Source organism: Hetaerina americana, unplaced genomic scaffold (assembly GCF_022747635.1).
Source record: "Hetaerina americana unplaced genomic scaffold, ioHetAmer1.1.p SCAF_1, whole genome shotgun sequence".
Taxonomy (NCBI): domain Eukaryota; kingdom Metazoa; phylum Arthropoda; class Insecta; order Odonata; family Calopterygidae; genus Hetaerina; species Hetaerina americana.
The window spans coordinates 11,857,506-11,870,778 of NW_027286069.1; the positions used below are offsets into that span (position 1 = coordinate 11,857,506).

The 13,273-nt window shown below is 35.7% G+C and overlaps 3 protein-coding genes across 5 annotated transcripts; 1 reads left to right on the forward strand and 2 right to left on the reverse strand.

The window, feature by feature from the left end:
• Positions 1-903: 903 nt before the first annotated feature.
• On the reverse strand, positions 904-3,081 carry Arpc5 (Actin-related protein 2/3 complex, subunit 5). Its single transcript, XM_071585759.1, has 3 exons — positions 2,655-3,081; positions 2,477-2,549; positions 904-2,045 (listed from the first exon to the last, which is right to left on the reverse strand). Exons 1-3 carry the CDS (start codon positions 2,798-2,800, stop codon positions 1,806-1,808), a joined length of 459 nt encoding a protein of 152 aa, XP_071441860.1. The 5' UTR covers positions 2,801-3,081; the 3' UTR covers positions 904-1,805.
• Positions 3,082-3,186: 105 nt separating this feature from the next.
• Positions 3,187-6,306, forward strand: RpL35 (Ribosomal protein L35). The gene is made up of 4 exons (XM_071585770.1): positions 3,187-3,311; positions 3,488-3,624; positions 3,757-3,838; positions 6,119-6,306. The coding sequence occupies exons 1-4, from the start codon at positions 3,309-3,311 to the stop codon at positions 6,266-6,268; spliced, it is 372 nt and encodes a 123-aa protein (XP_071441871.1). The 5' UTR covers positions 3,187-3,308; the 3' UTR covers positions 6,269-6,306.
• A 2,565-nt stretch (positions 6,307-8,871) lies between these two features.
• Positions 8,872-13,219, reverse strand: Ntmt (N-terminal methyltransferase). 3 transcript variants are annotated; one of them, XR_011703661.1, is made up of 7 exons: positions 12,891-13,219; positions 12,625-12,808; positions 12,439-12,547; positions 10,557-10,659; positions 9,495-9,684; positions 9,199-9,331; positions 8,874-9,027 (listed from the first exon to the last, which is right to left on the reverse strand). XR_011703661.1 is itself a non-coding variant. In XM_071598573.1 (6 exons), the coding sequence occupies exons 1-6, from the start codon at positions 13,080-13,082 to the stop codon at positions 9,318-9,320; spliced, it is 792 nt and encodes a 263-aa protein (XP_071454674.1). In that variant the 5' UTR covers positions 13,083-13,219; the 3' UTR covers positions 8,872-9,317. The 3 variants fall into 3 exon arrangements, 2 of the variants coding, with proteins under 2 accessions (XP_071454674.1, XP_071454666.1); XM_071598573.1 differs by having other exon boundaries at positions 8,872-9,331; XM_071598565.1 differs by lacking the exons at positions 8,874-9,027; positions 9,199-9,331 and having other exon boundaries at positions 9,367-9,684.
• Positions 13,220-13,273: the final 54 nt, after the last annotated feature.

Consider the following 13,273-nt stretch of genomic DNA (forward strand, 5'->3'; position numbering starts at 1 on the left):
TTGCACTATAAACGTGGATTCCTAAAAGCAATCTCTGCTCCATCAATTGATAGTATTGGAGAAGGCATGGGAACTTCGACTAGTCAAGGGAGCGGTTGTAATCTCAATGAAATCCCTGGTGTGGCTAGCCATTCAGAACAGACACCACAGGCTGCGAGTGAGAAGTGAATAGGGAAAATGAACATTTTTAGAGGTTATTTCTTGATTGCAAATGGTTAAGGTTGCCACAGTTCTGGCCCATGGAAGTGTGGATGTGAAAAGAGCATGCTCAATATATAGGTGGATACTAATGCCATAACCTACATGCATTATTGCATACGTATTGAATGTCAAACTCAAAGCTGAAGCCTCTGTGAAAAATCAAGGCTTACCTTATAAATGCTAGTCTACTCAACATCAGTGATATTCAACCTGAGAAAATACAAGGAGCATCAATAATGTAAAAGAGAAGAGACATCAAAAACTACATCAGAGGAAAGATGGCTCCAGGGGAAGGAATATTATGACAATAAATAGTCAGTGAAAAACAGGGCTGCAGGTAAACTTTTGGATGAGATTGAGAATCTACTAGGAACTGCTGTGACAAGGAAGAGTTAGTGGAGGCAGCCCAAGCAATACCGTTGGATAAGGCAAAGAAAATGAGTGGCTTCAGGTTGGAGGAACTAAAAAATGCTTGAGGTCAGGTAAAAGTAGACAAAAAGAATCATTACTAATTACATAATTTTTGGAAATATATGTGTGATTCTCTCTAATCAGATATGGTAATGTAAATAATCTTTATTTCTTTGACCTCCCCTGGAATGGAATAAGTTTTTCAAGCATCAAGAACATAACATTTTGATAATTTCATGCTTGGTCAAAAATTACCTTAATGGGAAAATACTCATTATTCTTCTCATTTTTCAGTTTAAACCCTGATCTTTCTTTTAAAATTTTACTGAGTAGTTCACTGGCCTGCTTATGGCCCCCGATAATCTCACAACTTGGATAAAACTGGGTGGTGCTCAGATGTGACAACTAGAATCATGCCTGGGCTCCCTGATCCTTAGTCCAGCACTCTCCTCACTGAAATATCACACCCTTCCAAGCAAAAACTCAATTGATAAAGCATCTTATTTGCTTTAGAAGTCAACAATAGTGTTTAATGGAACAATCAACCTTCTCTCTTTTAGTAAGAAATAATGAGCTCTACAGCCTCTCAATAAGAAACGGGAAGAAAACTCCAATGGCCGTAAAAATTTGTTAACACATTTATTAAGCTCAAATGACTGGAAAGCCATAATATAGAAAGAAATAATGAGCTCTACGGCCTCTCAATAAGAAAGGGGAAGAAAACTCCAATGGCCGTAAAAATTTCAATTATATCAAATTTCAGCATAAGTGAAGGGTAATAATTGGAGGACGCATTTTTTCGTTAAACATGCGTATCAGAATTTAAATGTGCGGCGGAAGGAAACAGCTTGTATTTTCTTCCTTCAAAAAAGGTGAATGAATACAATATGAAATGCTTCAAATTATTAAATGAAAGTAATATTTTCTCCACTTATTTACAGATGTTTATAGTTCACATTTGATAACATTTTCAATACATATTAAATTGCCTTAATTGACAACATAGCAATACAAAAAATAATACAAAAGTTACTGCTTTATGCATTTGCACATAACGTTAACTATGCCAAATGCTTCAAACTTACACAATTAATGGAGTAATCCTCTCCACGGAAGTATACCAAATCACAGGAAGATAGGCTTCAGAGTCAATAACACATGTTTTCCAATACAAATATTTGAAAGAAACTGACTCACACTCGCTTACTGTCGGTTAAAACCCGAACAATACTACCTACTCCACCTACAGCATACGCCTTCTCATGCCACAAAAGGAGATGACCACTACTACCCTCTGATGGGAACTCAAAGCCACGATAGACATACTTCATTAGAACATCCACGAAGTCTCTGTCTAGTGCATTGACGGCTTCTTCAATCTGCGACGACTTGATGGACAAAAGCACCTTCAGAGTGAGGTTAAGGGCTGCATCCTTTCCATGTCACGAAAAATAATTAGAAAAAGAGCGCCGTATGAGTACTGTTATTGTGAGATTTCTTAAATTACTGAAAATTCACTTCATGTTAGGAATCATGCAGCGAGAAAGGCTTATTGGACCAGTAGAGATCCACCATGTCACCATAACACTGGATTAATTGAAATATGAACAAATATTTAACATTTCATTGACAAACTCGAAAGGAAGACCGTACACTTATGCTTCGGTGGATACAGGGACGATTGAGCCTGGGCTCCTAACTAGCACCGTAAGTGTTCGCACTTCCGCTGAAGTGCAGATTTAGCACAACGAAACCATAATGTAATTGAGAATCGCGCTCATTCCATGAAGAATGTATGATTTTATCTCAAGGCATATTAATTAAAACAATATGAACACACATTAATCACTAAAAACCAACCAACCTTAACGGCCTGTTGCTTTGATCCTAATGGGGCATTTTTCAATACCGTTTTCAATGCTTCGATGTTGCGGCCCGTAAATAAACATTAAGGAAATCATGCAGAGTATCAGATTTGGAAAACTGAAGCAGATAATGATACCATAAAAATATACGAAATAGAACTTTCAAGTAAAGGATATTGATTCAGCATCGCTGTAACCTCCGCTTCATCAGGCCCTACCGAAGGAGATTGCAATTCACCTTGGTCTTCTTCTAAATAATTGTCTTCGTTATACTGATCAACATCAATTTTTCTAAAAGCTGAACTCGAAGTATTTTTTGCCATTACGACTATTTCTATACAAATGGTCGTAAATAACAATATTTTGCCGTTGCTGACAACAAGATCTGGGGTAGGCGGGGTTACCGCTTCCTATGACAATGACGTCAACCCGGTTCTTCTCTGTGTTGCCAAATGTACTTGACGTGATCCTAGATATCCCTCAGGTCCTAAATGAGTGGTACTCGACGAAGTTCGGCATCGTAGTCTCTCATTGGAGGAAAAGTATGGTTTCGTCACATATTAAATGACACTGCTCCCAACGATATAAACAGGAGACCGGAAAATGACTTAAAACATTACTTCCGTAACATAATCAATCATTAAAACTGACTGTCAATTTCGAATATATTCACACTGAAAATTTTTAGATTATTTATTTGTCAATAATTAGTTTGGATTTTACCATACTATATATAATCAATATTTAGTTTTTGATTTGCAAATACACAGTTGCTCCATTGATCTCCTTCACTTCCGCGGGAAGGGGATCGGTGGCCACACTTTAAGCAAGATGGTAAGCATGTGCATTAATATTTTTATCCGACCATTCTATCTCCATCAGTTTTTTAAATTTATTTTAAAATGTTATATCATTTTGATAAACCCAAAAATTAAGTCGTGGTTATTATCTGAGAGTGTTCTATTGCATATATCATAGTGTTAATGTTACATTTTTGTCAATGTTTTTAGGGGAAAGTAAAATGTTCCGAGCTGCGAACGAAAGACAAAAAGGAGTTGACGAAGCAACTGGAAGAACTGAAGACAGAATTAACCACATTAAGAGTTGCTAAAGTCACCGGTGGAGCTGCCTCTAAACTTTCGAAAATGTAAAGAACCTCTTGGCCAGCTTACAGTCCTGTAGAGGGCCATTATATTACCTTATTGCAATCTGTTCGATATTTTAGTATCTTGACACTAATTTGTTTTATAGCTAAAATGTACCGATTTCTCCCTTTCAGTCGTGTGGTGAGGAAAGCAATCGCCCGAGTGTATATTGTTATGCACCAGAAGCAGAAGGAGAACCTGAGGAAATTTTTCAAGGTATGCTGGTCTTAAATTACATAGCCTTTCAATTACTCTAATAAATGGATGTCATATTTGATTCGGTCGTCAGAAGTTACTTCGGAAGAGCTCGCCACTGGTTGTTACCATGACATCTTCCAGCAGCATGGTTTTTATTTAGTGTTAACAGTTCAACAATTGGCATACAATTTGAAGCTGTTGAATGCTTTTAATTGGTGAAATTGTTAAAATCTTTCGGTCTGTTGTTTATGTTTTACTTCCATCCAGTAATTCGAATTTATCCACCAATGCACGTGTACCCTACTAGTTATGAATGGTTAAAACGTTATGGTCACCACCCACAATGCGTCGCGCCATAGTAAGGTGAATTTTGACTAAGTATGCTACTCGCGGGTAATTTGAATCATTTTTCACCGAGTTTAAGTAAGCGAGATCCTGTGTGGCTATTGGAAAGCTATCTCCCTATTCCCAATTCAGAAGGGTCTGCATGGACGAATAGCTAATGTGCGACTTCACTACTTAAAGCTCTTTGTTCAAGTTTTTTTTAACGACCCGGTTATCGAATCGGGCAGTAATTAATATTAGCGACAGTCACCCTGTGGCGATCTACGGGGTATTGTGTGGGTGCAACTTGAGGAATTTGTGTAATATATTGATTTCATAATTAAGTAGGGCAGCTAGTACGTTATGCACTGTTGTGTAATTATAATGCGCCTGAGCTGTTCATCGAAATAGCGGAGTTGTACCTTAGCGTTGAGCAAATATTAACTTGAGCGCATACTTAAGACATAACCTATTGATCACTTAATATTTGAGTTATGTAGACTGTAGAATCAATCACGTTTCTGCCGATGCCGGAATGTAACGGTATAAGAAAGAGTTCAATGCAAATGTGTTGCACAAGTAGTAACGAATAAAACAAGTGGGTGGTTCGAGTGAAGGAAGAATTTTTTGAGAAAAGCTTTGGTGGCTTTGTTTCAGGATTGGGCTTGAACCAATGTTTCCTCTCTCCTGGAATATTTGGCAAATTTTGACATAATTTGTTTTGCGAGCCATTGCTTATTGATGAGTGTTATGTAGTGGTTTGACAGGAAGTGGTGCGCTTATTGATCCTGATAAAAGTTTCTTTTACCTTCGGCCGTCAATTGAACTTGTTTTCGTTTTGTCCTTGCCTGTCAATTTTGCTGTTTAGAATTGTTTACTCCGATTTGATCTATTTCACCTATCAAATTTTTAGTTTGCAATGTTTTCATTGCCCTGAAATTATGAAGAAATGTACCAAAATATTTTTGCCTACATTGTTAATTTTGCTGCCAATGGAGAAAGAGCTCAATTGGTGGAAGAAAGCAGCTCTTCCATGTGGTTAATTTTATCATCTGCAAATTATTATATAGCTCTGTCAACTCAAAGATAAAATAAAGGTGTTCTTACTGAACTAGAGTTGTTAACATACTAATTGTGAATGAAGGAAAATGGTTTGTTATTGTAAAGACTTATCTGAAAAGTAACTTCTCTGCTGTCTGCATTATCAGTAAAACTAGTAAGTTGCTATTGTGTGTTGAGACGTAGTTAGTGAAAACAATGATAGCAAGCTGATGATCATTGAAAAAGCAATAATAAATGACGATAAGTGGCGTTGTAATGAATTTGGTTTAAAAATGTTTTTAATATACTGGGTTTAAGGATCATTGGTTTAAACATTCCAGGGTATCTGTAAATACAGGTTACTTAAATTACTCTCATGCTGGAGCTTGAATCATTTCTTAGCTAATGAAACAAGGCCACGTCAACTGCCCCAGATCTTCACCATTATTTTCAACACTGGTGAAAAGATGATTGTAAAAACACCATTATTAGTAGTGACCCTAACATTTGTTTTGAAATTCTTGGAATCCCAGATTTTTCCCTACCCAATGAGATTAAAGTATTTGAGCCAAAAGACCATGAATCCTTGTTGTACCATGAGGTGATACAATTGTAGGAATTTTTCAAGGGTTTTTGTATCATTCAATTGGAGTTTCTTCATCTCACAGCTTGGTTCATACTGTTTGATGTGCATACATATTTCCATTTAATATATTAGCCATACCTATGTGGTAATAAATCCCAATCCTTCTAGAATGTAGATTACAGTGAAATGGCTATCTTCCTTGGTTTCATTAATTGCATAGCTAAGTTCTAATCTTATCTTTCACTGAGGTGGGAGGTGAGAATGAACCAGTGGTTCAAAATAGGTCTGGTAGAATAGGTTCAGGTAACTGTCTTCTATTTTTGGTGACATTTATTCTTTGTTTTCAGGGCAAGAAGTACAAGCCCCTGGATTTGAGGAGAAAGAAGACCCGTGCTATGAGACGTGCGCTGTCTCGTAGTGAGTCCAAAATAAAAACAAGGAAGCAGATCCGTAAAAAAATGATTTATCCTCCTAGAAAATATGCTGTCAAAGCTTGATCAATTGTTTATAATAAATAATTCATAAGACAGTTTTATATTGTTGTTTTTATTTTGTTTTACAATTAAGAATTTTTAGACATGCTTAGATTATTTCCATTAACTCTTAGGGTAAGAGGAACTAAAGAGACAAAACAGATTAGGTAATGAAATGAAACTTGCTAAGTTCCACACTAACCTAGTTCCTTATGTATTATTTTATGGTTGGTTTATATTGTATCTTATCTAACCCCCACATTCAATTTGAGATGTATGGTCCTTTATTTCTTCTGATATATGTTTACTATGATATTTATGTTCCTAACTCTCAGGTAGTATACTCCTGGTGAACCATTCCATTCTTTTCACAATCCGCTTGATTTCATACTAATTTTAATGGAACATAAACCTCTTTATCTTTCACACAATCTGGCAGGATGAGTTGATTTTTTTCATGCGTGACCAATGCACCTTTTTTTGCACTTATATTTTATCACCAATTGCTACTGTAGGTAGTAATGATGGTTGATCTTAATCACGTACACTATATCCAGGAGTAGGAAAGCAATGCATGTGGAATAGAAATGATTGAACAAAAAACCCGGGAAATTGAGGAACTCAGCTCATCAGGGCCATTGAATATTACCATGTAGTGGGTCTTAGGGTTTTCAACTGTTGAGAACTAGGGCAGAGTTTATACCAACTGAAAGGGAGTGGGATGAGGGGTTATAGGGAGACTAGGACTGTTGTGTAAAGTACAATTAGATAATGCCAAATGAGAAATGATAGTTAAATTTAAGAAAATGAGAAACTTGAGACTTTAACTACTTGTGAGGTATTGCAAAAATGCATAATATTATTTTAGCAAGCAAGCAAATCATCATAAGTGTATGTTATGTTAGCAGAGCATTTAATGGCTTCGTGATTATGGCAATTTGTCTAGTTTCTTAACTCGTGCCATTAGCTGTGCAATAGAATCCTTTTTCAGTCAATTTTACTTAACTTTTCACTACTTTCACCTTCCAAGGCAATGTGGGGATGCACATAATCCTGTAATATTTGAACTTGAATGATTAGTATTTATTGGAAACTTAAGCTTATCTTCCAACCCAGGCCAAAAGTTCCTGTGGGGACCCACACACTTGAAGTCTTTTATATATATATAATGAAGTCAAGGTTACTGTAGGATTAAAAAAAACCAAAAGGTTGGTTTAATAGGCACTTCAATAGTTCACCTAATATTAAGACCAATGACATGTAAAATTCACACCTCAATGTACAGGGGTTCAGATCCTTTCCTTGTGCTCCCAATCACCCCTTAAAGGAAGCCGAGATTGCCCAGAGGCATTCCTGGAAATGAAAACCAAAAGATGCCTTGGACTACCGAAGTCCCCATTAATGAAGAATGTGGTAATGACAAGATGGTAGATGCAGGTAATAAATGTAGCAATAATTCATTAATTGTCAGTACAACTACACAGACCTGGGATGGCCATGCATGCACTCGAGAGCTGCTAGAGGGCAAGGGTTAACTTTTAACTGGAGGGATCCAATTCCATGTTGCTAAGTTCGCTTCAATGTACAATTTGGTAGCACTACTAATTTATGTTCTTGGTATGAATCTGTGGTAACGAGCGAGCATTTCTGTGGCCCACCATGAAAGCTGAAGCAACAGGGATGGTAGGTTTTCTCTTTATCACAGTCTTGTTTTAGTAATTAACATGATAAGTCGAGGATTTTCCATGTGATGTGACCAAGATTGATTATAAACAATTCTGTAATTATTCTCAGTATTACCTGGCTGATTCAAAACCAAATGGCTCTTAAAACTGGTCATTCATGATGCCTTTCAGAATATTGTACGAAGATCCTTAATGAGCTCTAAAACCCTAGTTGAGGTGAAAATGTAGTTTCAGTAACAGGGAGATAAGAAGGAAATTTATTTAGGTCAATTGTAAAGAAACTAAGAGGAATAAAGAAAAAACTCGAAGATGAGAAACCTGAGGATAAAAGTAGAATTGGAAACAGGATAAAAGCAGTAGGGAAAATCATGTAAATGGAAGTTAAGAAACAAGAATATAGATTTCTAAAGGGACACATCCGAGGGCTTTTTGAGAGGCTGGACACTGCTTCCTAGTAAATTTATGCTAAGTTACCAGCAAAGTTTTACAAATCTCCAAATAAGTTGTTATGATGATGTGGTCCCGAAGATATTTAAGGCCATTATGCATAGATGTATCAGCAGGCTGTCATGCTGTAAAACTAAGGATGATTGCTTGAGAGTAAGCTGAAGTCAAATCTGGCAGAATGAAACATTGAAAGTAAAAGGAATTTAAAACAGCAATAAGAGTAATTACTGAGGAGTGGGAAGGAATGATTGCTATGATCTGGAATTGTATAAAAGATGTGGCCTTGAAAGTGGCATATCAATGGAAGTGGAACTTCAGAAAGTTAAAATTTTAAGTCAAATTGGAATGGGTTATCTACTTACATGCTATGAAAATGAATGGAATATTGTCTCCATAACCATTATTACTCCTAAAATAATCTAAATAATAATCACATGGCATACATAAATAAAATCTAGATTATATTTTATTAAACAAAATTCTTATTAATTTATTTTGATGAACATAATTTTTATAAACTTTCCAAGTATAACCATAGGGCGAAAAGGTACATTCACAGCAGAGAAGTTAAATTGGGAGAGAGGTGAGATGGAGTCTTGTTTACTGCAAACCACAGCTAAGTTTCAGGACCAAGTAGGAAACAATTCCTGACTGATAGATGAAAGGTGTACAGCAGGATAGAGCAGCATGGAAAAAATTAAAAAGCAAGTTCACTTAAAGTAACCTAATACCAAGTTTCCAATCCTTTAAAGTGAATGATTAGAAGGTATGCCTGTGATAGAATGCCATGAATTGAAATACAAGAAAACATTATTAGTATACCAGGGAGCAGAGGCCCAGAGTTCTTCAAAAATCATGGTGGCCAATAAGTGTCTTACTGAGGTCACCATGGAAAATAACTGCTGGTCATGGACATATTGTGGATTTAGTTCCTTCATTTTTCACATCTCAGACACTAGTAATTAGAAGATAATTTTCATAGTTATCACTTTTTTGATTTATTTAATGATTTAAAAAACTAATTTTCAAAAAGTAAATTTATTTCCTGAGGTATTACTCAAGACTGAGCGCAAAACATTTAAAAATAGTACAAGACATTCAATCTTCATTTAATTTACTTTCACTGCATTCTTCCGATTGTTTCCTTAATGCTTTCTCATGCAGAGAACCAGATGCATCTTTTCCCTCTAGACAAAATGTTGGTCGTAATGCAAGCATTCGTACCTCATATAGGCACTGCGGGAATTTCCTTTGTCTATGATTTAACAGTAGCTTCAGCCCAGCTTTATGTAATAGTTCCTTAAATACCTGAAATTGAAATTAGCTTTCAGTTGATTAAAGCTAAGCTAACTTGATTTTTCTTTTACAAAATTTTGAATAAAACCAAATATCATTTGATCTATTGGCAGCAAAAAAATGATTTAGTCATGAATGGGGTTCTTATCATTAAGTACCCCGCTAAATATAATACCATAGCTCACAACATGCCCATTCAAAATTAAATGTACTTGACCTTGATGGGGATTGGGAAATTTTGTGATTCTCATCATATGCTATTAACTTTCATTTACAGTGAATCTAAGGAAGATGATATTGTAGAATAATAAAAGATAACATTATTATCTAATGTAAATCAGTTGGTATGGATCACTTATTTCTTGCATGGTTTCATTTTGAAATCATTAGCAGAACTTAGTTCCCTTATTACTGTCATTAATTCCATAATATTTCAAGAAATGTCATAGAATGACATCTTAAATTTTAAAGAAAAATTAAAAATATTTTTCTAGTGAAAAAGTACTGAACAAACTTATCATCTAGTTAAGAGTTTCAATAATCTGTTCAGCAATAGTTTTTAAGTTCTGCCCACTCAGATTGCTTGTCCTTTACTATGTTTCTTGCAATTTGGAGCATTAAAATTTAGGTCAATCTATCACTGCCTTTTCTTTATGAAATGATGGAATAAATTCATCTGACCCTTCTCACACTTATTCAGTAGTTGTAGGAGAGAGATTTTGGAGAGACAATTAACCAGTGAGCAGCATGCTTCCATGTTGAAAATTCTTATACAGTAATATTATATAGACAACTTTACCCACTTCTCATATAAAAGTGAAGCAAAGAACATTAAAAGGAGATTTTAATATTGCCAAGAATTGGAATTCATATTTAATAATTACCTGCATAGGCCTCGTGACTGACGAATCCTGATCGTCCTTCTCAACATCTCCCCCGGACATATTTTCTTTCACAATTATGATACCATTTGAACGCAACCCTTTCCTGAAGTAAAGAGTAGATGTTTGTAATTTCACTAATAAGAATACCAATTTATAATACTGACTGGATTTTTATGAATGGGCAATTCCTGACTCATGAGCAAAACAACTCTTGGAATATAAAGCAAATACATCAGAGATGGGGAAAGATCACATAATGGCCATGAACCAATTTTCATTTATTTAGTTGCATTAAATTAACATTGAAATAAAAATACTCCTTTGCAACTTTACCACTTGCATGATCCTGCAGGGTAAAAATTAAAAACCACCACCACAATTGTCAACCCAATTATTGGTTTCATAGGTGAGGATAGACCTCACCCAATACCAAACCCAAATGTATGAAATTTACATATCAGGGTAGGGGGGTTAGCTCCTTTCCCTTTGCTGCCCTTTGGTTTCCCAGGAAGATCTGGTACCAAAAAACATCATATCTTGAGTGAAGCTGAGGGTACCTAGGAATCAAATTCAGGGACTCCAGTAGTCAATTGCGCCCTCTGGACTACCACATTCCCAAAAAATACACTCCAAATTCCAAAAGACCTTTGATATACTTAATACAATTTTCAGTTATCCTTAACTTAACCCATTCTTTAGTGTTTTAAATGAGCCAAACTTAAAACATTTCACCTTTTCTAGAAACATGACCTACTAAATAATTAAGGCAATTAAAAGTTTTATACTTAAACGCTCTTTAATTCTTCATACAAAAATTGGGCACACCTACCATTTACTGATCTACAACAAGTAGTAACGCAATGGGAGTGTCTATAGAATTTTTTTTAGAGAAAGAGTCATTTTCCACTACTTGGGGTACTCAGCAGATACATTGTGCCTATACTGTAGTTATATACTCGTGGGAAACATATAAGGGTATTTCCTGAGACAGGGGGTGGCCATGTCTGGATTCCCTACAGTCATTCATTGGAAATGTTGATAATCAGACTATTTTACTTACGACCCTTCATAGCTTGGCTTCACATTATAGCTATTTATCCAGAATTAGCATGTAAGTTTCTACGAAGAGGATAAATACTAAGTTTACCAGAATAGAATACTAATATAAACGTGTGCTATTAAAATGCTCATCTATTTATTCTGGCTTTTTCCTAAGTATAAATACCAGGTTAAAACAGGTACATGACTGAGTTACGAAGGCCGGAATTCACTCAATTTTTTCCAAAATGCATGCAACCATTTTCGTAAAATTTAATAAATACCTCATTCGGACGTGTTACTTTGAGCTAAATTTTGGATAACGAGTTAATCGGTCCCTTTCTATGACGTTTTCGACTTAATCAAATGTACAGGAATGTCACGGAAACGATTAATGCTGCTTACTTAGCCCATTTCATTAAATCTAAAGGTGGTCACGTTATACACAGAAAATACTTATAGTAGTATTTCACCCGATTCCGGTACCATCAAAAATAGTTTTCATCACGATGAGCAACTAATCTTGACATAAATCATTAGCAATGCCCTGAAACTATTTCTGGGTGTAAACAAAGAGCAGTAGATTAATGCCACAATTGCAGAGTGTCAAAATCATTCGCCTTGACCGGGATTGTTGCATCGAAATGCATATTAGCGGATGAATCCGCTAAAAGTTACTGTTGCGGCATCTCCCACAGTTTTTAGGAAGCATTGATTACATTAGCAGCGTTTGATAGCACACAGACATTTACTTGCATTTGTTGAACATAGTAGAATTAATTTAGATATTCAAGCGATTTATTACCCATTGCATTAGGGTTCATGATATAGGAAGGGATCTTACTTGCAAGATTCGAAGAATTTGACGAAGTCATCATCGGTGAGATGACCCAAGACCCACTGACACCATATAACGTCATATTTGTTACTTTCTGGTTCAAAGCTCTGTAAACCTGTAATGAATCTTTAATGTAATTCACTTATAACAAGAAAATTCAATTCGACTAAATAAAATGTTTCTTGAAATTACCAATAGGATAGTATGACCCAATTCTTGGACAACTCTCCAATGACTTCTTTGCTTCATCTAAAAAGAGAGGATTTTGCTCCACCAGATCAACAACTTCGAAATGTTTTTGCAGAAGACACCTTGTTATCCTGCCTATCCCTGCCCCACAATCTAATGCAGTTTGCTTTCCCGGTGGATCAGGCCACTGAAATAATTTGTATTGGTTTTTAATAATTTGCATTCACTCGGTGTTCAGACCATAGCATACCAGCACAAGAAAAACTCACTTTGTAAATCAATTTTAAAAACTTTTCTGAGCCCGCAATATCTGTTTGTGAAATCATTCCAAAACCTCCGAGCATTCCGTCAATAGTAGGTGGTATTTGTGCCCAATACTGAGCAGCTTTCGAGTAAAATGTGCTTTCATGGTTATCCTGGCCACATATTTTATCATTCGAATCTCTCGTTTCCGCTTCCATGACTAGAACCGGAGTACAAATACGATGACAACCGAAGGATATTTTATCTTTAAACTGTCACCATCTAAGTCATACTGCTTCCACTAGACTGCATTCTGCTTTCGGAAAACGCCATTCGTTTGGCGCCATTAGTTTCATGAAATTATCGTTTTTATCTTGTTATATTAAACGTCAACAAAGAAAATGAAAAA

What these genes read in the sequence shown, in the direction of transcription:
- Arpc5 (XM_071585759.1), bottom strand. Translation starts at nt 2,800, where the DNA reads ATGGCAAAAAATACTTCGAGTTCAGCTTTTAGAAAAATTGATGTTGAT. An exon ending in GTTACAGCGATGCTGAATCA is followed by an intron (nt 2,550 to 2,654) that starts ATATCCTTTACT and finishes ATGTTTATTTAC; the next exon opens with GGGCCGCAACATCGAAGCAT. An exon ending in CAAAGCAACAGGCCGTTAAG is followed by an intron (nt 2,046 to 2,476) that starts GTTGGTTGGTTT and finishes TGACATGGAAAG; the next exon opens with GATGCAGCCCTTAACCTCAC.
- RpL35 (XM_071585770.1), top strand. An exon ending in GCCTCTAAACTTTCGAAAAT is followed by an intron (nt 3,625 to 3,756) that starts GTAAAGAACCTC and finishes TCTCCCTTTCAG; the next exon opens with TCGTGTGGTGAGGAAAGCAA. An exon ending in ACCTGAGGAAATTTTTCAAG is followed by an intron (nt 3,839 to 6,118) that starts GTATGCTGGTCT and finishes CTTTGTTTTCAG; the next exon opens with GGCAAGAAGTACAAGCCCCT.
- Ntmt (XM_071598565.1), bottom strand. Translation starts at nt 13,082, where the DNA reads ATGGAAGCGGAAACGAGAGATTCGAATGATAAAATATGTGGCCAGGAT. An exon ending in TGGGTCATACTATCCTATTG is followed by an intron (nt 12,548 to 12,624) that starts GTAATTTCAAGA and finishes GATTCATTACAG; the next exon opens with GTTTACAGAGCTTTGAACCA. An exon ending in AAATTCTTCGAATCTTGCAA is followed by an intron (nt 10,660 to 12,438) that starts GTAAGATCCCTT and finishes TCTTTACTTCAG; the next exon opens with GAAAGGGTTGCGTTCAAATG.